Below are 23,946 nucleotides of genomic sequence, written 5' to 3'. Positions count from 1 at the left end.
GATATCCCTCAGGTCCCTATTAAACATCCCCCCCCCCCCCCCCCTCGCCTTAAAACGATGTCCTCTGGTTCTCGATTCCCCTACTCTGTGCAAGAGACTCCGTGCGTCTACCCGATCTATTCATCTCATGATTTTGCACACCTCTACAAGATCACCTCTCATCCCCCACCTGTTCTCCAAGGAAGGGGTCGGGGACAGGGACACGATTCTCAGTAGCGATATGTTTACAGAGTCTGAAGAAAGGTCCCAACCCGAAATGTTGTCTAAGAAGTACAAGAAAATAACTGCAAATGCTGGTACAAATCGATTTATTCACAAAATGCTGGAGTAACTCAGCAGGTCAGGCAGCATCTCGGGAGAGAGAGGAGGAGAACTTCTTCAAAGTGGACATACCTCGAAGAGAAATCGCAGTGGAGTGGAGGAGAACTTCTTCAAAGTGGACATACCTCAAAGAGATGTTGTCCGTCCAGTTCCCCCCACATATCTATGCACCTACCTGTCCAAACGTCTCTTGTATCTTGTAGTCATCCCTCCGAAGAGTCAACCAGGGACGATACTGGAAGTATAGTTATAATGGAAGTCTTAAAGGTTATGATGGTACCTACATCAACTCCCTTCTTCGGCACCTCTTCCCATACACTCTGGAGGCTAGGGTAATCCTAGCCTGCTCAACTTCTCCCGATAGCACAGCCCCCCGAGTCCGAGCAACATCCTCGTCAATCTCCCCTGCACCGTCTGCAGTGGGAAATAGATAGACGGCGTTTCCAGCTCCAGTTCTCGTCTCCTGTCCACGACTCCAAAATGGAAAAGCGAAATACAAAGTGTTGGAGGAACTCTGCAGGTCAGGCAGCGTCTGTGGTGGGGAAATAGACGGGCGGCGTTTCCTGAGCAATACACAAAGTCCCGGAGGAACTCGGGCAGCATCTGTGGAGGGAAATGGGCAGCCAACTTTTCGGGTTGGGACGTGACTTCGAACTCTGTAAAAATCTCGCCGCTGAGAATCTTGTCCCTGCCCCCGACAACCCGAAACGTTTCGGAAGGAGCTGCAGACGCTGGTTTATAGCGACGATAGACACATAATGTTGGAGTAACTCAACGGCTCAGGCTACATTTGTGGAGAAAAGGAACACCACATTATTCCTTTCCTCCATAGATGCTGCCTGACCCGCAGAGTTACTCCAGCTTTTCGCGTCTATCCTGAAACGTTTCTCGTGGCCTCCACCCTCCCAAACCTTCCGGCCACCGTGTCCTCTTTTAAGTCGCTCTTTAGCCCTTCGGCCCAACTCATCCATCCCGACCAAGGTGCCCCCATTCGCCCGCATTTCACCCATATCCCTCCAAAACTTCCCTATCCTTTGTGTGACTAAAACGTCTTTGTGGAAACCTGTAACACCTCTTGAATATGCACTTGAGAAGTGCCCTTAGTTTAAAAAGTGCTTTGTTAAGTGGAATGTTCTGCAAAATAATACTGTCCACGAAAAATCTCCGTTAACTTAAAAAAAAAAGAATTGCGATCATTTGTCCATTTAGGAACCTCCCAGATATTCTACCCTGCAACCAATGGACTGGTTTTGAGATGTGATCACTCGTTAGTTACAGATTGGGGTGTGTAGGATTCTTGAGGGAGCCAGTTACGTTTTTTCTCGCTGCGTTGGAAGTAACAGTCGCCCCTGAATAGAGAATCCCCTTTTTATTTTATTGTTCACCCCCAGTTTTATTTTGTTTTATTCTGCTCTGTTCGCCCTAGTGTCCGGACTCTGCAATGCCTTGTTAAACCACACACAATATATAAATAATTAAAACAAAAACCCCGGGATTTGTACAGAGAAGGAAGTTCATTCGGAGGAGGAAGTTAAGATTATTTCCTTGGAGTTGGATTTGCGAGCGAGCGGTTTTTGGGAAGAGGTGGTAAGGTCGAGCGGAGACGTGTCGAGGACTCAGTGCGGATTCCGCGGCGATGTAAACGCCAAAGAGCTATGCCTTATAGCGATGTTCTTAACCAAGCAATGCAACATGGCGTCTCAGACACCAAACGCTTTGGACTGTGTGGCCCTGTTCCTCTGTGCCTCCTCTCGCTCGCCCTGTGCGTCGGGGTATTGGGCGAGAGACGGGACTGTATCCCGTGCCCCCCGAGTTGCAGCTGCCCGGGGCTCGGCTCTTCATGCTCGGTCAACTGCTCCAAAGCCGGACTTCAGCGCGCACCGGGACTGATGGAGCTCCCCTACAACGCCACTGTACTGTAAGTCGTCTCTCGTTTCCCCCCTCCTCGGCTAACTCGCGTTGTGCACGGGTCTCGCTCGATTCTCCAGCCTCTGGTGATCAAGGGACGCCGTGCATGAGAGCGGCTCCGTTATTGAGCAACGGCAGCAGGGCAGGGGAGGGCGAGGGAGAGGAATCTGTCTACTCCACCGAACAGTTTAAGACACATCCTCTTGCAAAACGAAAAGAGGACCCTTGTAGGCCAGACCCTAAATAAATCAGCCCCTTTGCATTTTGATTTTGCTCCGCTACCGGTTCAGATCCTTGACTAATAAGGAATTTGGGGTTTGCATTTGTAATTGGTTAGTTTACGGGACCGTTCTCGCTTTAACTCAGCGTTCAGCGAGGAATGTGCAGCATGTGACTTGGCTTCGCGGTGTTAGCGGTTCTGTAATAACTCACCGACACCCCCTTTCCCCTCCACACCGCGGGCGGTTGTGTTTTTATTCCATGTCGGAGATGGATGAAGGGGGCTGGCGGAGGGAGGGAGGGGGGTGTCTGTTTTGGGGGGAGATGGGGCAATTACTGGCAGAATTCTCTTTATCCCGAAGAATTTTGTGGAAGTAGCGGAGAACTTTGACCAGCTTGGAACTAAGTTGGGAAAATTAGAGTCGTGTTCCTCTTTCCCCAATTAACGCCCGGGGGGAGGGAGGACGTTTAAACAGAGTCTGGAAACAAAAAATGAAGGGTGGAAAGGACAAATGTCACTGTCCCACATCAACCTCCGACCCGGACTGTTACCAGCTCCAATTTTCGCTGTCTTTATTCTGGGAGCTTTGCAGAAATTGTTAATGTACAACAACAGCGCGCACCAACAGACGTTCACTTCCAGTTAATCATTAGCCCACACTGTGAGAGATCGTAATCTCTCGGACAGGTTTTTGCTTGACTTTCCATCCCATTAGGTTAATTTTTAGTTTGGTCTGTTGTTGTCCCGTGAAACCGAGCGAGGTGCGGAGATGAACTTTAGATTGCGTGCTGTCCAGTCAAAGAGAAGACTCTGCAATCAGGCCGTCCACGGTGCACAGATGAAGGATTAAGGGAACGACATTTAGTTGCCATCGTTCTCTAGTTTATATAATCCTGCAGATTCATGGAATAAGGCGCACAATCTGGGTATGGGTGTGGGTAGGGGTAGGGGTAGGGGTGGGGGGTGGGGGGTGGCATTGGCATTGGCCATTTAGAACGGAGATGAGGAAGAACTTTTTCAGTCAGAGGGTGGTGAAGGTGTGGAATTCTCTGCCTCAGAAGGCAGTGGAGGCCAGTTCGTTGGATGCTTTCAAGAGAGAGCTGGATAGAGCTCTTAAGGATAGCGGAGTGAGGGGGTATGGGGAGAAGGCAGGAACGGGGTACTGATTGAGAGTGATCAGCCATGATCGCATTGAATGGCGGTGCTGGCTCGAAGGGCTGAATGGCCTCCTCCTGCACCTATTGTCTATTGTCTATTGCGAGGAGAGGCAGAACAAACGTGGATTGTTTTCTCGAGAAGCCAGAGGTTTTAAGGGGGACCAGATAGAAGTGTATAACATTATGAGAGGCACAGATAGGGTAGACAGTCAGAACCTTCTTTTACCCCAGAAGGTGGAAATGTCAAAGACTCGAGGGCATGGCACTGAGGTGAGAGGGGGAAAGTTAAAATGGAGATGTATGGGGCAAGTTTATTTACACTAAGGGTGGTGGGTGCCTGGAATGCGCTGCCAGGGGTGGTGGTGGAAGCAGATAGGAAAGTAGCATTTAAGAGGCTTTTAGATAGGCACATAGATATGCACGGAATGAAGGGTAATGGATCATGTTACCTCTTGGATTCCCAATAAATCTGGATGAGAGGAAGTGGAACATCCCAGCTGGAGGGATCTCTGACAGTCGGTCGGTCCCACACTGTTGCAGGGAAACCATGCAAACTCCACACAGACAGCAGCTGAGATCGGGATGGAACCTAGGTCCCTGGAGCTTTGAGGCAGCAGCACCATCTGTTGTGCCAACATGGCACTCACTCTACCATTCATTCAGCTTGTGGCTGATCGGATTGACGGACTCAACTCCACCTTCCTCCTCATTGCTCATAACATTCTTGGGATTTTCAAAAGTCCCGTCTGTCTTCCACCTTGAATGCATTCAATGGCTCAACCACCGCAGCTTTCTGGAGTAAAAAAACGCCAAAGATTCAAGACGAGTCTGAGAGAAGAAAGCACTCCTCGGACAGACACAAAATGCTGGAGTAACTCGGCGTCTCTGGATAACATGGATAGGTGACATTTTTGTTCGGGATCCTTCTTCAGACAGATTGTCGGCAGAACCAGAAGCAAGGAAAGACCAGGACAAACCAGGGCTGGCAACAGTTGACCTCAGGCAGGGTAGGCTGAAGAAGAGTCTTATACTCATGTTATAGGAGCAGATTTAGGCCATTCAGCCCATCGTCTATTCTGCCATTCAATTATGGCTGATCTATCATTCCCTCTCATCCCCATCCTCCTGCCTTCTCCTCATAACCCCTGACACCCTTACTAATCAAGAATCCATCTCTACCCGAAACGTCACCTATCCTTTTTTCTCCTGACCCGCTGAGAAACTCCAGCACTTTGTGTTTATATCTTAATATACCTTCTCTGATAGGCCAATTGTTGGCTAGGGACAGTGTGATCCCAAGAGAAATACTTCATGGCAAACTGTGGAACTGGTTAACTGACCTTTAATGGAGGAAGGGGGAGAGGGGAGTTTTAATTTATCTAAACTTAGAGAATTCAAAGATAGACACAAAATGCTGGAGTAACCCAGTGGGTCAGGCAGCATCTCTGGAGAAAATTAATAGGTGACGTTTCGGATCGGAACCCTGTTTCAGACTCAATTCTGACAGGGATGACTCCGACAAAGGGTTCTGACTTGAACTGTCACCTATTCTTTTTCTCCAGAGATGCTGCCTGACCCGCTGAGTTACCCCAGCATTTTGTGTCTATCTTCGGCCTAAAGCAGAATCTGCAGTTCCTTCCTCCACATTTTGTCAGCGTTCACACCGCTTACCGTTCGTAAGCTACCCAAGCAAAATATGGGGTGCTCCTCACCTTCATCTTCAATGGGCCTTCGCTTATCCTGAGACTGTTCACTGGTCCTTGATTTTCCCACCATGGGGTACGTTTTACCAGAATCCACCACGCGAAGCCCTTCAAAATCTTATATTTCTAAGAGATCCCCCCTCATTCATCTCAGTGCCAATTTGAAAAAGGCCCAACTGTTCAGCTTTGCCTCTTGCTATAAACCTTGTATCAGAGGATCCAATCTTGTGAGCTTTTGTTGCTGCCTCGCAGCGCCAGAGAACCAATTTCAATGGTCAATGAGTCAATGCCAGTACACCACCCATGGCATCAATAATCTTCCGATGTAGCAAACGACCTCTGTTAGTTTAGTTTAGAGATACAGCGTGGAAACAGGCCCGTTGGCCCACTGAGCCCACGCCAACCAGCGATCACCCCTATCCTGCACACTAGGGACAATTTACAGAAGCCAATTAACCTACAAACGTGTACGCTTTTGGAATGTGGGGGGAAACCCATGCAGAAAACACATGCAGAAAACCCATGCAGTGACACGGAGAACGTACAAACTCCGTACAGACAGCACCCTTAGTCAGGATCGAACCTGGGTCTCTGACGCTGTAAAATTTTGATGTGTTAAAGGAGAGAATGGCAATAAGCTCTGTGGCCTGACAGAAGTAACGTCCACTTGTCTTCAGTTTCTAAGTGTTAATTTGTAGCTATTGCTTTGGGAAGATATTATTGCACTTGATGAATAGCAGGTAGAGAGGAGCATCTAGCTTGTTGCAGGTTCTATTCTGCAGCAAACACTCTGTCACTAGTGAGCTCCATTGCCCAAATGAGCTGCTTCCTAATTTTGTGAAAAGGGATACTTAACAATAAATGATTGGCCTGTCAAAGTAATTCTTTCTATTTTACTCCCAGTCTCCTAGTTAATTTACTGAAGGCAAGTTCTATGAAATGCACTTGGATCTCAGAGGTGATATAAGTATCTGTAACACACTCTAAAGTGATTTACTGGCAACCAGCTAGTCTTGAAGTTTACTCGCTGCTTCAGGAAACACAGCAGTCAAGGAACATGGGTGGTCACGGTGGCGCAGTGGTAGAGTAGCTTCCTCACAGCGCCAGAGACCCAGATTCGATCCTGACCACAGGTGCTGTGACCGCGTGGGTTTTTTCCAGGTTAACGTAGAAACATAAGTTGTCCGGTTTTCTCCCATATTCCAAAGATGTACAGGTTTATAGTTTAATTGACTTCGGTCACATTGTAAAATTGTCCCTATTGTGTAGGATAGTGTAAATGCACAGTGATCGTGGATCGGTGTGAACTCAGTGGGCCGAGGGGCCTGTTTCCCTGCTGTATCTCTAAAGTCTAAAGCAGGAGTGGGCAACCTTTTTGTTACTGCGGGCCGGATGATGAATTAATAAACAAGCGGCGGGCCGGTTAGATTAAGCAAAAATATACTTCTTTTATTAAAGCACAACTTATTATATTTTGCATTAAAAAATTAAAGGCTAAAACTTATGAAACGATTTGTCGTTAACCAAGGTTCGCCATTTGTGATTAAAAACATATTTACTATTCAAAATTTATTTCTATTCATCTTTTTAATTTGTAAGAATACAAGGAAACTTTAGAGTGTAAACATTTGTGTTGAGTGCTTAGCCTGGTAATGTCGACGTGAAAGTCCTTCGGCATTTAGGACAGGTAATTCACGAACTTTCAAAGCCAGGATGGGCCTCAGAAGCCACCTGAGAGTTCATAAAAACAACGGAACATAGACCATCATCCTCGACCTCGAGGGGTAGCCACAACGACGAATGTCGACCTAAATTGTATTCTTTTAGCACAGCTATAGTGTCACTGCAAAACAAACACAATGCTCTGCCATCTAATTCAGTAACAAAATAATCCACACTCCACTGCTCCTTAAAAGCACGACATTCCAAGTCTACTTTTCTTTTCTTGTTTTGGCATGATGGGTATGCACTGGTTAAATAATTTCAAAACATAGAATTTTGCTGTACGGAGAGGAGCTGTAACGCTCCGTTATATTTGGTCACTGAGCGTCTTCGGTTTTGTAAAGCGCCGAGCAGCAGTGGGAAGCGATGAGAACACCACATACAATACGCGAACAATAGGTACACAATACGTAGACAATACATAAACGAATGAGCGTGGGTGGCCGTGTTCCAATAAAACTATTTATGGACACCGAAATTTAAATTTCATATCATTTTTTTAACGTGTCCTGGTATATTATTCTCCTTTAGATTTTTTTTCAACCTTTTCAAACTGCAAAAAATCATTATTAACTCACGTAAACAGGCGGAGGGCCGGATTTGGCCCGTGGGTCGTAGGTTGTTAAGTCTGAAGTAAAGAAAATCTGCAAAGAAAATGCAAGTATATTGGTAGGGGGATTAATTTTGTCCAGAGGGATGTGTTATCTGCCCTTTTCATCTTCAGAGTTGAGCCATGTTTTTTTGCCTATGTATGGTAGGGCTTTTTATTATTTGAAATTGATTGATTGATCGAAAGATACAGCATGGAAACAAGGCCTTTTGGCCCAACGAGTCCATGTGGACCATTGATCAGTTCTGTTATCCCAGTTTCGTAGTCACTCCCTGCATGCCAGGGGCAATTTACAGAGGGCAATTAACCTATTGGGATGCGGGAGGAAACCAGTGCACCTGGAGAAAAACCATGCAGTCACGGGGAGAATGTACAAACTCCATACAGACAGCACCCAAGGTCAGAATCGAACCCGGTTCTCTGGTGCTGTGAGGCAGCAGCTCTAGAAGCTACGCCACCGGGCCGCACTAGAACCTCATGGGGATGGATTTTCGAGATTAGAGGAGGACATTCGTATCAAACTGCTGATGAGGCACTTGATGTATCTTCCTCGTGGTTTACACAAAAGGACAAAAAGTGCTGGAGTAACTCAGCTGGTCAGGCAGCATGCCTGGAGAACATTGATAGGTGACGTTTTGGTTCGGGACCCTTCTACAGACTATTCGCTAATATAGTGGGTTTTAATCCTCGCCAGTTCTCCTATTGAGTCTACTCCGCCATTCAATCACGGCTGATCCATTTTTCCTTCTCAACCCCATTCTGCTGCCTTCTCCCCATAACCTTTGACGCCCTTCCAAATCAAGAACCTGTCAATTTTCTGCCTTACAAAATACCCAATAACTTGGCCTCCACCAACGTATGTGGCAATTAATTCCACAGATACACCAACCTCTGGGTAAAGAAATTTCTCCTCAGCTTCTTTCTCAAGTCATGTCTTTTTATTCTGAGACTATGACCTATGGTAGTAGAAACATCCTCTCCGTATCCACTCTATCAAGTCATTTCATTATCCGGTAGGTTTCAATGAGATCCCCCTCGTCCTTCTAAACTCCAATGAGTGCAGGCCCAGAACCTTCAAACGCTCCTCATATGTTCACCCAATCATCTCTGGGTTCCCCAGGCTTAGATGGGGCATCTTGACTGGCAAGGATGAGTTGGGTGGAAGGGTCTGTCTCCATGCTCTACGACTCTATAAAAGTGCTGCATTTATCAGGAGACAACTGCTGTGAGGTTGCACGGATTCTAGATTGTAGTAACAAAGTAAGGGCGGCAGAGTGGCGCAGCAGTAGAGTTGCTGCCTCACAGTGCCAGAGACCCAGGTTCGATCCTGACCAAGGGTGCTGTTTGTATGGAGTTTGCATGTTCTCCCTGTGACCTCGTCGGTTCACTCCGGATGCTCTGATGTGAAAGTTTGTAGGTAAATTGTCCCTAGTGTGTAAGATAGAACTGGGCTACAGGTGATCGCTGGTAACGTGGACTCGGTGGGCCAAAGGGCTTGTTTCCACGTTGTACCTCAAAGCTAAAACTAAACTAAACTAAAAGTGCTTTCTTTGCAACTCCTCGAAAATGTGATATGGATTATAATGAAAAACATTTGGAGAACCCAAAATACCGACGATTATGGAGAGGAAATAGCAAGGACACAGAAGCCAAGAGCTGAGACTGGGAAGGCTGGAAAGAAGCAAAAAAGATATACGGGGTCTGATCTCGGAGTATGATGTAATGTCTACACACTGACTAATGAGTATACCTTATGACATTGATCAGACATTCATAAACAGGAGAGAAAGAGACCGAACTTGGCCCAGGCATATCGCAGGCTGTATGGACTTAACATACTTAACTCTGCAACCTTCTCCATTTTGAAATCTTTCCACCCACGTCTCCGAGCATTGGGGATCCTCATTTTTAACGATGCTCTGTGTCTGGAGATTTTGGGACACATCCCCCTAGTCTTGGCTGTCCCCCACATCTGTACACCTGGTTGGTATGAATGAGCGCTGAGGAGACAAACCTTGTCGGCACTATTTGCGCTCAGTCGAGTGAACAACAGAGTCCTTTGTTTGGAAATGAAGTTTTATGTTGTACTCACGACAGAAGTCTGGCAGATTGTGTGGCCACCAACTTGACGAATCTCCTAATTCTGCCAACATTGGAGAGCTTTGCTTTACAGGCTCAAATCCTTTACACGTCTCTGCGTTCTGCCTCTCGTGTGTGAGTGAAGTTTACAAACACTGACTCAGTGTTAATAAAGATTAGCCCAAGTCTAAGTGTCCCATCTTAAGTGATGCTCACTCAAAAGCAGCCTCTGATGAATGGAGATGTGATCAGAGAACGGGTGTCCTGTGGACAATGGGATTGACTAAGTGAAAATGACGGCATGGAAACGGGCCCTTCGGCCCACCAAGTCCACGCCAACCATCGATCACCCATTCACATTAGTTCTAAGTTATTCCAATTTTTGCATCCACTCCCTACACATTAGAGGTAATTTACAGAGGTCAGTTAACCTACAAACCCCCACGTCTTTGGGATGTGGAGAAAACCGGAGCATCCGGATAAAGCCCAAGCGGTCACATGGATAAGTAGCAAACTCCACACGGGCAGAACCCGTAGTCAGGATTGAACCCAGGCCTCTGATGCTGCAAGGCAGCAACTCTACCAGCTGTGCCATTGTTGCCCTACCCAAAACACTACACAGCCAGCGAAGTGATTAGGTTCAGGTTTATTATTGATTAGTTTATGGGGAGAAGGCAAGAGAATGGGGTTGAGAGGGAAAGATAGATCAGCCATGATTGAATGGTGCAATAGACATGATGGGCTGAATAGCCTAATTCTGCACCTATAACATGAACTATGAACTTATTATTGTCACATGTAAAAAGTTTTGTTTTGCTTGATAGCTAATCAGATCAGGTAAGACCATACATAAGTATAATCAAGTCAAACTCATGTACAATAGGTAGAGCAAAGGGGAAGAAACAGGTGGCAGAATATAATTCTTAGCACATCGGTCCCATAGACAAAGTCCAACATCCTTGCTCCTAGTTGGTAAATCCTGGTCAATGTCTTCATGTGGGAGGAGTGTAGAGGAAGATGCTGGTTTACATCGCGGGATAGACCATTGCTGCTGGCTTTGATTTGTTTGTTGCTGCCTGGCCCGCTGAGTTACTCCAGCATTGTGTGCCTATCTTCCGTAGGGAGATTATTGTCAGGCTAATCACGTGGACTGGAACTAAGCATTGAACTCATTTACGCAGGAGCAAAAGATATGAAATAACTAATAAGTACATCCTACATCAAGTTGACAACGATAAGTTTCTTAATATCTTAAGCCATCTTTGCACAATCTCGCAGTGCATGGCGTGGTAATTGTTCCCTTATTCAATAGTTGGATCAATCTGCCGGGATTGATAGAACAGATGAGCAAGATATCAAAAATTTAGCAGATGTGTTCTGTAATCACTTGCGACACTCCAAAAATTCGATGTGTTCCTTTTGGAACAGGAACGAAAGGTGGAAAATCATAAGCTCATACATTATATAGAATTAGGCCAGTCGGCCCGTCAAGCCTACTACGCCATACAATCATGCCTGATCTATCTTTCCCTCTCAATCCCATTCTCCGGCCTTCTCCCCGTTACCCCTGACACACTAATCAAAAATCTATCAATCTCCGCCTTAAATATATCCACTGTCTTGGCCTCCACAGCCTTCTGTAATCAGTACATTAGTTGTCTCAGGTGGAAGGATGGATTATTTTGGCTGCCTTTCAGATGTGGCAGAAAGTATAGATGGTGGGATGTCTAGTCTGTCTAGTCTAGTCTAGTCTAGTCCGAGCAACATCTACATTTCTCTGCAATTTCTTGCGGTCTCCCAGATGGCACCAAACGTCAGGATGGAACCCATGTTCCCAGGGGCTGTGAGGCAGCAGCTCTGCCAGCTGCGCCACTGTGTGGCTTGGGACTGGTTCCCCAGGGCACACAATCCCACCTTTGGTAGGGCTCTGTGATATTGTTAACCTTGCCATGTCTTCAGAGAACCTGAGTGACAACAGCTGTGTTTGAAAACTGTGTGTATCGAGTCAGCGAGAGTTCCCGGCCAAGTGTTGAGATCATCCAAACCAGGAGACAGAAGTTATATTTGGAATCGGGAAAAATCCGATAGTCTGTTGCTGAAATTATCCCTCTTTTGTGGGAAATGCTAATGCGTAACAAATTAGATCTGCAGAAACGCTGGGAAATAAATTAAATTGCCAAATGTCAGTCCTGACAACATTTTGCGCTCCACAACTTGTTTATTTGAAATACAGCATGAAAACCGGCCTTTTGGCACGCCCAGTCCACACCAACTACCCATACGCTAGGTCTATCCTACACACTCGGGACGTTTTACAGAAGCCAATTAACCAACAAACCGGTGCGTCTTTGGAGTGTGGGAGGAAACCGGAACACCCGGAGAAAACCCACGCGGTCACAGGAAGAAAGTACAAACTCTGTACAGACAGCATCTGTAGTCAGGATTGAACCTGGGTCTTTGGCGCTGTAAGGTAGCAGCTCTACCGCTGTGCCACCCAGTGGCAGACTGAACCACAAAGTGATTCCTTCCATTGTTGTCATGTACTGTATACCGAGGTACAGTGAAATGCTTTGTTTTGCATACTCTCCAATCAGATCAAATAATACCATACATAACTACAATCAAGTCAAACTCAAGTACACTAGGTAGAGCAAAGGGGAAGAAACAGGGTGGAGAATATAACTCTCAGCATTGTCGTACAAGTGTTCCATAGGCAAAGTCCAATGTCCGCAATGGGGTAGAGATGAATCGGACAGTCCCCTTTCCTAGCCTAATAGTAGTACAATAGGGAGAACAAGGGTAAAGATGCAGGATGCCGAATATAATTCTCAGCGTCGTAGGGCATCTGGACAGGGAATGGACGGGTGACGTTGCAGGTCGAGACCCATCCTCAGGATCCCTACCTGAAACGTCAGTCTCAAGAACAGTCGGGACCCAAAACCTCACCTGTCCTTTCCCTCCCCCCCCCCAGTTGCTGCCTGACCAGCTGTGTGATTTGCTCAAGTTTCCAGCATCTGCAGTCTCTGGTGTCTCTTCTTTCTTTTAGGACCAGATTTTTTTTTTGTTGTTGTAGGAAGGAACTGCAGATGCAGGTTTAAACCGAAGATAGACACAAAAAGCTGGAGCAACTCAGCGGGACAGGCAGCATCTCTGGAGAAAAGGAATGGGTGACGTTTCGGGTAGAGTCTGAGGAAGGGTCTCGACCCGAAACGTCACCCATTCCTTCTCTCCAGAGATGCTGCCTGGCCCGCTGAGTTACTCCAGCTTTTTGTGTCTACCCGCAGTTCTTTTTTGGTCTATAGACTTATCGAAATGCCCACCACCTCTATTGACACCCAGTGTCTGACGTAAAGGCAACAAAAGCATCAAACAATGTTTACATTTGCACCATAGCCGGCGGATAAGTCTGGTTTATAACATGCCAACTGTCCATCCACCTCTCTTTCCCCCCCTCTATGTTTCACGATGACCTAATTGTAGCCAGCCGCCGCGCTGTGGATGATGTAAAACTTTCCACAGAAAGTTGGCTTGCGCCGTTATTATTAAAGGAGAAGGGGAAATAAAAAGATCTTTGCTTGAGAGACCACAAAAAAAAAACTCCTGGAGTTTTTCATAATATAGACATACAGTGAAGGGTGGCTCAAAACAGGGCATCCTTACTGGAATGGACCAGGAGTGGACCCCACACATCACTGCCAGCCAAGGGCAAACATGTTAAACGGTTAAACTGGGCCCAGGTTATTAAAATGAGGGGTGGCGCGGTGGTAGAGTTGCTTCCTTACAGCGCCAGGGCACCAGTTTCGAACCTGATTAAGGTTGTTGTCTGCACAGAGTTTGTACGTTCTCCCTGTGACCACGTGGGTCTTCTCTGGGTGCTCCGGTTTCCTCCCACATTCCAAAGACTTGCGGGTTTGGAGGTTAATTTGCTTTTGTTATCTCGAGTGTGTAGGATGCAAAACTGGGATAAGAGAACTACCCTAGGGGTAATCTTTGGTCTGCACAGAGACGATGGGCTGTAGGGCCTGTGTCCGAGCTGTATCTCTTAACAAAATTTAAATTTATTTCAAATGCATTGAAATAATTTGCCCAGAACAAGTTTTGTTTGTGGATTTCTACTCTCTTGACTTATTTTGTTCACTTTAATGCAGGAAGACTTAAGGTGCATTAGTTTTACCTGTACAGAGGTACAGAGAAAAGCTTTGTTTTGCATGCTGTCAAATCAGATAATATTATACATAAAATACAATCAAGTCAAACTCAAGTACAATAGATAGAGCATAGTGCAAGATACAGAGTGTAGAAAATAGTTCTCAGTATTGTAACGCATCGGTTCCAGAGACAGAGTCCAATGTCCGCAATGGGATAGAGGTGAATCGGACAGCAAACTAGTTTGTAGAAGGACCGCCTCGGTGTTATTTTCTTTCACTTAATCTTGTTAACAGTTAGGGCTATCGAAAGGAACATTTTTCTGTAATGTCTTTCACAACCCCAAAGTAGTTGCAGCCAACTGAATGTTTTGAAGTAAATTCAAGAGTCAAGAGTTTTTAATTGTCATATGTACCAAAAGCAGAACAATGAAGTTCTTATTTGCAGTAGCATAACGTGACTATAAACATAGTACTTTTCCTCCCCACAAATACTAAAATTAGGTATTGAGATAGCGTTGAATCAGATGGTACCCCAGTTTATGAAAGGTTTGTTCAGAAGCCTGATTGCAGGGCTGTGAACAGAGCGTGGGGGAAGTGGGATAAACCCACTTTATAAACCCAGTATGGTTCCGAAGGGCCCTACCCCTAACCTAACACTCTTAACTAACCCCCGCCAAACATAACCCGAATATCCTAAACCAAACACCCCCCCCCCCCCCCCCCCGCTCCCCTGGAATACTAATCCTAATGCAACTTCAAACAAGGCCCCTGAATACTAGTTTAGTTTAGTTTAATTTAATTTAGTTTATTGTCATGTGTACCGAGATGCAGTGAAAAGCTTTTTGTTGTGTACTGTTCAGTCAATGGAAAGACTATACATTATTATTACAATCATGCCGTTCGCAGTGTACAGACACAGGAGAAAGGGAATAACGTTTATTGCAAGGTGCAGTCCAGTAAAGCCCGATTAAAGATCGTCCAAGGGTCTCCAATGAGGTAGATGATAGGTCAGGACTGCTCTCTGGTTGGTGATAGGATGGTTCAGTTGCTTGAACTAACTGGGAAGAAATTGTCCTTGAATCTGGAGGTATGCGTTTACTTCATTACTAAGCTCTACCTTCCCTGTGACAAGGGCCAACTAGAACGACTTTAACCAGGGAATACAACAGGGTGCAACTAAATTATAGTTTAAAACCTTTGCTGGAAAATAAAATAGGTAACACTAATGCCATCTCGCACTAAATGCCCGCACTAAATATGACTCTGAACCCAGAATGAATCCCAGTCAGGATGAAGGCTGAGACAAAGAAAACAAATACAGAGGCTAATAAAAGCAAGGGATTTTGGATGAAAGTAATGTGGGTCAGAACAAAGTCACAGTCTCCAGTGCAATCGGATCTCCGGCAGTGAGAGCAGAGAGCACAGCAGGAATGATTATTCCACTGCTCACAAATTGACAACATGACCTCTAAATCATAGGCCAGATCAAAGTGGCAATCTCGAGTGAGACTGTATCGTCACCAGTAAGAACAGTGAGCACAAGAGGGGTAATCCCACTGCCCACAAATTGACACTTTAAACCCTTTATGAAATAATTGTTAATGATTCTATTCTACTGTGCTTTGTTCAGTTTCGTTTAGTTTAAATATAGACACAAAGCGCTGGACTAACTCAGCAGGTCAGGCAGCATCTCTGGAGGAAAGGAATGGGTGATGTTTCGGGTCAAAAGTCACCAGACTGAGACTCTGTCTTCATACTCTGAAGAATGGTCCCGAACAGAAATGTCACCCATCCTTATTCTCCAGTGATGCTGCCTGACCTGCTGAGTTACTCCAACACCTTGTGCCTATCTTTGGTATAAACCAGCACCTGCAGTGTCCTGTTTCTTCTTTAGTTTTAGTTTAGCTTAGTTTAGTTTAGAGATACAGCATGGAAACAGGTCCTTCGGCCCACTTGAGTCCACACCGACCTTTGAAATTCCGTACATTAGTTCTATGTTATCCCACTATTGCATCTTACACACTAGGGGCAATTTACAGAAGCCAATTAACCTACAGACCTGGGTTTATTTAGAATGTGGGAGGAAACCGTAACGCCCGCAGAAGGCCCACATGCTCACAGGAGCAACTTAAAAAACTCTGCACAGCCAGCACCCAAGGTCAGGATCGAACCCGGGTCTCTGGCGCTGTGAGGTAGCAACTCTATCCGTCCTAGCATAATTCTTTAATCTTTCAAAAGTGGATCTGCTTCCTATCTAAAGCTATCATCCTGCTCCTTCATCATAGGGGAAACCCTCCTTCATCAGTCACTATTCTCCCATCCTTTGTATACTCATCTGATAATTCTTGTAGTTCATCTTTGTGACCATGTATAGTCTTTCCGCTGACTGGATCGCACCCAACAAAAAGTTTTTCACATGGTAATAACCTAAACTAAACTAAACTAAACTTATCTTCCATCCCCCAAGTCCCTCATTTCCCTTTTACCATCCCTCTTTCCCACTACCCCCCCCCACCCAATCCCTTGCTTTTAAATCCCTCCCTCTGGCTTTACATTTCACTAATCTCCTCTCCTTATCCGACATCCTTTTTGTCTCCTTTTCATCTCTAGCCTTTGTCACTTACACCACCCATCTGCTAATCAAAAGCCCACGTCACTTGCTAGGCTTTGACCAGCCCCCCCAACTCTCTTTTCCAACTTTCTCCCCCCTACTCCATCAGTCTGAAGAAGGATCCTGACCGGAAACATTATCTGTCCATTTTCTCCACAGATGCTGCCTGACTTGCTGAATTCCTCCGGCACTTTGTGATTCCCACTCTAAATACCTCCAGTCATCTTGCCTCCACGATCATTTGGAATAGAGAAGTTTTGAGATTCATCACTCCCTGAAAGAAAATCTTATGAACTTCAGTTTTAAATGTTTCTCTCAAGAACAGTTTATCTCGGGAACAGTTTCTTCCTCTTTGTTTTCAGGTTTCTGAATAGTCCTTCCATAATGTAGGGTACTGTCCGATTCACCTCTACCCCATTACAGACACTGGACTTTGTCTCTGGAACTGATACACAACAATGCTGAGAACTATATTGTATCTTCATCTTCCCCTCCACTCTACCGATTGTACTTGAGTTTGGCTTGATTGTATTTATCTATAGTATTATCTGATCTGATACGATAGTATGTAAAGCAAAACCTTTCACTGTACCTCGGTGCACGTGACAATAATAAACCTAAACCTAAATGATCACCGAAGATGGACACAAAGTGCGTGAGTAAATCTGCAGGTCAGGCAGCATCTCTGGAGAAAAGGAACAGGTGGCCTTTCAGGTCAAGACTCTTCATCAGACTATGACCAGACTATTCCTTTTCTCCAGAGATGCTGCCTGACCCGCTGAGTTACTCCAGCAATTTGTGTCTATCTTCGGTGTAAACCAGTGCCTGCAGTTCCTTCCTACATCTAAATGATCACCGCCCATCTTGTTACTGTGTCCTTTTGTTTGAGATTCTCCCACTAGAGGAAACTTTGCATTCCTGTTTAATTTAAGAAGGTTTTGGTTTAGTTTATTGTCATGTGTACTGAGGTACAGTGAAAAGCTTTTGTTGCGTGCTATCCAGTCAGCAGAAAGACAATATATGATTACATTCAAGCCATTTACAGTGTATAGGTTGAGTTAACACAAACATATTTTGGAAATTATCGTTTGGATTAGATCTAAGTAAAAAAAAAAAAAAATTTCCTTTCTAATAATCTGGCTGATCTTTGCGATCATTTTATCTTTTATTTGTCCCTTGCGTAAGCCAGTTTTCCAGCCAGTCTCCCGGCATTGCCATATCTACTGCCCCTGATCTCTTTCCCAGTTCCTTCTCAAGATCCTTAATCAATTTGTCAGGACCAGTCCTTAAAGGGGCAGTGACTCTGCGGGAGAATTAGCACTAAGTGCTGGAAGACCTCAGCAGGTCAGGCTGTATCTGCGGAGGGAATGGACAGGCGATGTTTACGGGAATGGTTCAATGGTGCTTTATTTGCCACATATGCAACTGCACAGTGAAATTCATTTTTGCATATACAACACCTGCTAGGGCCGCCATCTTTGGTGCTATTAGACAAAGTCCATAATCCGGTCGGCCTCCGCAGTACCCGTGAATTGACGTCCCTCTCCTTTCCCGGTCATCTTTGTGTCCCGGGGACGCCCCCTGCAGCTGGCCTTGAGGTATTACCTTGGTTCACCCTCCCACCGGCCCTTGCTCCTCACATCCGATGTCCCCAGTTCCCTCTCGGTTCCACCGTCTGACGAGCCTCTGAGCGGGGCCCCGATGAGCCCGGAAGATGCTGAAGTGATCTCAGCTCTCAAGTTCTGACACATTTGCAAAAGAATAACAATTGAGGCAGAGAGTTTTTCCCCCTCACGGTAGAATCTATTCATTATACCTCTATGCCTCGACTGTAACCCCGATGAAGGCTTGTTATTTACTGGCACTTGATCCCACCATGTTTCCCATCCATCTGGAAGACAGATGTGATCCTCCCATTCCAAAATTGAAGTTTTGGTAAATACTTTTTCATGAAGACGGATCTCCTTTAAGTCTCCTTTCTGCAGACTTTGTGTTGGGATCCGTGCGTTCCTCGGAGAATGCATCTGCGATTATTTGTGTATAAACAGCTTCTGGTTTCCATGGGGTTTGGACAGCTGTGCCTCATACGGATAATGGGTATTTGAAAAGGCTCACGATAATGTCCAAGAAACAGCAGATTTAAAAATAAGACACTCAACCTCTCATTTTGTGAAAATAAAAGCCAACCTTTGTGGAGCTGATGTTAAATGTGAAGCGAAAATTTGGATAGAGTATCGGAGTAAAGGAAAGTTATGGTTCAGAGAGTTTTGCAAACCTAAATATAGAATTGCGAGTTTAAATTAAAAGAACCTTGTGCAAAATTCATATATTCACCAGGTTCCTGAACTATATTTTGGATTAGAAGATAGGTGCAAAGTGCTGGAGTAACTCAGTGGGCTAGGCAGCATCTCTGGATGAAAAGGATGGGTAACGTTTTGGGTTGGAATGCTTTTTCAGACTATAAGTGGACATTTTTTGGATAGTTTAGTTCGCCCCACTGAGTCCACGCTGACCAGCGTTCACACTAGTTCCATCCCACGCACTAGGGACAATTTACAGAGGCCAATTAATCTAAAAACCTGCACATCTTCGGAATGTGGGAGGAAACCGGAGCACCCGGAGGAAACACACGTGGTCGCAGGGAGAACGTCCAAACTCCGTGCAGACAGCACCCGTGGTCAGGATCAAATCTGGGACTCTGGCGCTGTGAGGCAGCAACTCTACCGCTGCGTCACAGTGCCACCAATAAGACTGTAATTGTTAGGACTTTATTCCTTGCAGAGCAGTAAGATGAGGGGTGATGTCATTGAGGCGTATAAGATCATGGGAGAATAGATAGGGTAGTTGCACAAAGTCTTTTATCCAGGGTAGGGGTATCAAGAAACAGAGGAAGAGAGGTAAGATTCGATAAGAACCTGAGAGGCAACTTTGGTTCAGAGGGTGGTGGGTATATGGAATGAGCTGCCAGAGGGGCTGGTTGAGGAAGGTACTATAACAACATTTGAAAGACATTTGGATAGGTATGTGGATAGGAAATGTTTAGAGGGGTATGGGCCCAATGCGGGAAGTTGGGACTAGTGTAGATGGGGCATCTTGGTCGGCAAGGGCAGGTTGGGCTGAAGGGCCTGTTTCTGTGCTGTATGAATCACGATTATGGTACAGAGAGTTTTGCTAAACTAAAGTTAGAATCACAAGTTTAAATTAAAAGGACTTTGTGCAAAATTCATATATTGAGCAGGTTCCAGAATTAATTTTGGGATAAATTAGTGGTTAATTTAGTGCCGTAGGGTTTGGAGTATTGATCGGGGGAAATGTGGCCCAGGAACAAGGGAATTAAATTCAAGTAAACAATTGTATTTGGAATATAAAGCTGGTTGGTAAGAGTGACTGTTGTAGTTACAGAATAGGTATAAAATCCCTCATAGAGTCATTAGAGTAATGGAGTCAACAGACTCGTATAGATTAATTTAGAGATACAGTGCGGAAACAGGCCCTTTGGCCCACCGAGTCTGGGCTGGCCAACTATCACCCATGCACTAGTTCTATCCTACGCAATAGGAATAATTTATAGAAGCCAATTAACCTACAAACCTGCACGACTTTGGAATGTGGGAGGAAACCAGAGCACCTGGAGCAAACCCATGTGGTCACAGGTAGAATGTAGAAACACCATCAAATGCTCATCAAATGTTAACCCAATGAACCCTGGGAATCTTGTAATGTCTCCAAAGGCTCCAATGCCAGCATATCCCTCCTCAGATATGGGGCCCAAAAACTGCTGACAATATTCCAAATGGGTTGGACCAGTGCCTTTTAACTCTGTCTTCAGTGCAGTTGTTTTTGCTCGTATTTTCTTTGGCTGCATTCAGGATAAAATGCTTCTTTATTGGTGGCAAGCTCCAAAAGAACAATATTCTGATGGAAACTCGATCCTTTTCATTTATGTTTGGGGATGGGGACTCGGCTTGTAAGGCCAGCATCTATCGCCCTTGGAGAAGGTGTGCCAGGTTTCATTGTCCTATTTTCTCACGGCAACAAGGGAGGCCATTAGAACTATGCCAACTCTCGGAGGAATCTTTCCAACCGCCGCTCCCCATTGATCGCACAGGCCAGACTTCATACCGCCAACTCCATTTACACTTCAAGAAGCCACTGAAAAGCAGCCAACAATAATCAAAGACTTGTCACATCCCCAGCCATTCCTTCTCTCTGCTCCCATTGAGCAGAAGGTAGAGAAGCTCGAGAGCATGCATCACCAGACTCGAGAGCATGCATCACCAGACTCGAGAGCATGCATCACCAGACTCGAGAGCATGCATCACCAGACTCGAGAGCATGCATCACCAGACTCGAGAGCATGCATCACCAGACTCGAGAGCATGCATCACCAGACTCGAGAGCATGCATCACCAGACTCGAGAGCATGCATCACCAGACTCGAGAGCAGCTTCTTCCCCTCTTTTGAAACCCTTCCATAAGCGAGGGTACTGTCCGATTCACCTCTACCCCATTGTGGACATTGGTATCGGGAACTGATGCACTACAATGTTCAAGAGTCCAGAGAGTTTTATAGATACAGACCGGAAACGGGCCCTTCGCACTGACCAGCGACCATCGACCATCGCCAGTGCACTAGCACTATCCTACACTCGGGACAATTTACAATTTTTCCGAAGCCAATTGACCGATAAACCTATACGTCTTTGGAATGTGTGAGGAAATCGGCGCACCTGGAGAAACCCCACACGCTCACAGGGAGAGCATACAATCTCCACAGACAACATCCACAGTCAGAATCGGACGCAGGTCTCTGGCGCTGTAAGGCAGCAGCTCTACCACAGCGCCACTGTGCCACCTTTAAGTTTATTTTTATTTTTCATTTAGTTTTATTGTCATATGTTCTGAACAGAACAATATAATTATTTCTTGCAGCTGCACAACAGAATATGTAAACAGTGAATATAGTACCCTGTAAACTCTGCTGAGGACAATATTCTGCACTTTGAATCGAGCCCTTTCAATCTATCTATTGTACTTGAGTTTGGTGATTGTATTTATTTCTAGTATTATCTGATCTGTTGGGATAGCATGCACCCAGGTAAACGTGACAATAATAAACCTAAATCTAAACCTCTTACCTCTGTTATTTCCCTCCAACTGATTCTCCCTTACGTGCCTCTTACCTTCTCCATGATTCTCCAAACATCACCTGCACGACGTGGTTATTTACTGCGGACAAATAACAGAGAGAGGAACATATGTTTTGGGATGTGGGAGGAAACCGGAGCACCTAAGGGACACCCACACGTTTATGGGGGGAAACGTGCAAACTCCACACAGACAGCACCCGAGGTCAGGATCGAACCCAGACCGCTAGAGCTGCAGGCAGCTGCATTACCTGCCACGTCACGGTGCTGCGGCCTTCAACAGTTGCAGTTTAGTTTAGAGACGCAGCATGAAAGCGGATCCTTCGGCTGCCTCACAGAGCCTGGGAACTCGGTTCAGTCCTGGCCCCGGCTGCTGCCTGCATGGAGTTTGCACGTTCTCCCAGTGGCCGCATGGTCCAGAGGACCGGTTTCCAAGCTGTTTCTCTCACTTAAAGAACAGCGCTCTCTCATTACTGCTTCGGAGCCTCGATCGAGAGTTTTGTGCTTAGGTAGCTCGGTCTACTGACTCCGACGAGTGTGCTGCCTGCCAAGCCATTCTTCTTATGATCGGCAGTGACAGACTGCTAAGGCAGCTGCCTTAAAGCATCTGTCAACCTTTCAAAAATCTTCCGAGCAACTCATTGTTCCGCCACGATAAACATTGGCAGGGCCAACGAGTCTCCTTCTCTTGAAGCCACAGCGGACCATGAACACGCTGGCTTAAAGCAACAAAATACGGAAAACCACAGCTGGGTTTGAAAGCTGCTGAGAAATGGACAAGGGAGGCTTTGTCGGCAGCGACTGTCCCAGCCCTCTGCTAGTGGTCAATAAACAAGGGGAGAGCAGAGAAGCTGGAGGCTGTGAGAGAGGAGTCAAGGTGGAGAGGGGAGAGGAGTGAGGGTGCAGTAAAAAGAGAGGGAGATTGAGAGAAGCAACAGTTTGGAGAAAGAAGAACGTGGAATTGAGAGAAAGAGAGAGAACACATTTGGAGTATTGTGAAAAGTTTTGGCCCCCCACATCCATGGAAGGATGCACCGGTTGGTGTTGGAGAGGGTCCAGAGGAGGTTTATGAGAATGATCCCAGGAATGATCGCATTGACGTATGAGGAGCGTTTGAAGGCTCTGGGCGTTTACTCGCTGGAGTTTAGAAGGATGAGGGGTAGATCTAATGGAAACCTACCGAATAGTGAAAGGCCTAGAGAGGGTAGATGTGGAGAGAATGTTTCCAGTAGTGGGAGAGTAGGACCATAGAGCACAGCCTCAGAATAAAAGGACACACCTTTAGAAAGGAGTTGAGGAGGAATTTCTTCAGACAGAGGGTGGTGAATTTGTGGAGTTCATTGCCACAAATGGAGTTCATTGCCTCCTGTGGAGGCCAAAGTCATTGGATATTTTTAAAGCGGAGATTGACATCTTCTTGATTAGCAAGGGTGTCAAGGGTTGTGGGGAAAAGGCAAGAGAATGGGGTTGAGAGGGAAAGATACATTGGCCATGATTGAATGGCGGAGCGGACTCGATGGACCGAATGGTCTAATTCGGTTTCTATGTCTTATGAACATATAAAAGGAGAGAGTGTGAAAGGGAATAGAGATGTGGAGAAAGGGGTACAGGGTATGCGAGAGGAAGAGGGAGAGGAGAGGGGGTGAGATACAAAAGACAAGTTTTGGTCACCGTGCTACAGGAAGGATGCTGTTGAGCTGGAGAGAGTGCAGAGAAGATTTATCAGCACGTTGCCTGGACACAAGGGGGTTGAGCTTTAGAGAGAGGTTGGGCAGGCTAGGTCTTTATTCCTTGAAGCACAGGGGGAGAGAGGGGTGATCTTATAGTTTATAAGATCATGAGGGGAATCGATGGGGTAAATGTACAGAACCACCTATGTGTGTAAAAAAAAACATGACCCGCATGACAACATGAGTTGTGAATCTGTGGAATTCTCTGCCTCAGAAGGCAGTGGAGGCCAGTTCTCTGAAGACATTCAAGAGAGAGCTAAATAGAGCTCTTAAGGATAGCGGAGTCAGGGGGTATGGGGAGAAGGCAGGAACGGGGTACTGATTGAGAATGATCAGCCATGATCACATTGAATGGTGGTGCTGGCTCGAAGGGCCGAATGGCCTACTCCTGCACCTATTGTCTATTGTCTATTTAAACACCTTAAAGCTATGCCCTCTCGTATTTGATTTATCCATCCTGGGAAAAAGGTTCCGACTGTCTACCCGCTCTGTGCCTCAATTCATCCAAGGTTTCTGGTTAGGATAGACCCTAAGTGCCTTTGTCAGAACGTAGCCAACTACACATCTTTTGATGGACCTGTGATGACTGA

The 23,946-nt window shown here is 45.8% G+C and overlaps 1 protein-coding gene across 1 annotated transcript in view; it reads left to right on the top strand.

Annotated features, from left to right (window-relative positions):
- Positions 1–1,688: 1,688 nt before the first annotated feature.
- pkd1a (polycystic kidney disease 1a) overlaps positions 1,689–23,946 on the top strand; it is a 172,372-nt gene continuing 150,114 nt past the window's right edge. Inside the window, exon 1 of the mRNA XM_078418122.1 lies at positions 1,689–2,239. Coding sequence (XP_078274248.1) covers positions 1,977–2,239 — 263 coding nt within the window. The 5' untranslated portion in view covers positions 1,689–1,976. The remainder of the gene's footprint in view (positions 2,240–23,946) is intronic.

The sequence above is a fragment of the Rhinoraja longicauda genome, chromosome 21 (assembly GCF_053455715.1).
Source record: "Rhinoraja longicauda isolate Sanriku21f chromosome 21, sRhiLon1.1, whole genome shotgun sequence".
Lineage (NCBI taxonomy): Eukaryota > Metazoa > Chordata > Chondrichthyes > Rajiformes > Arhynchobatidae > Rhinoraja > Rhinoraja longicauda.
Note: the sequence above shows the minus strand (reverse complement) of the source record. Positions and strands in the feature narration are given on the sequence as shown.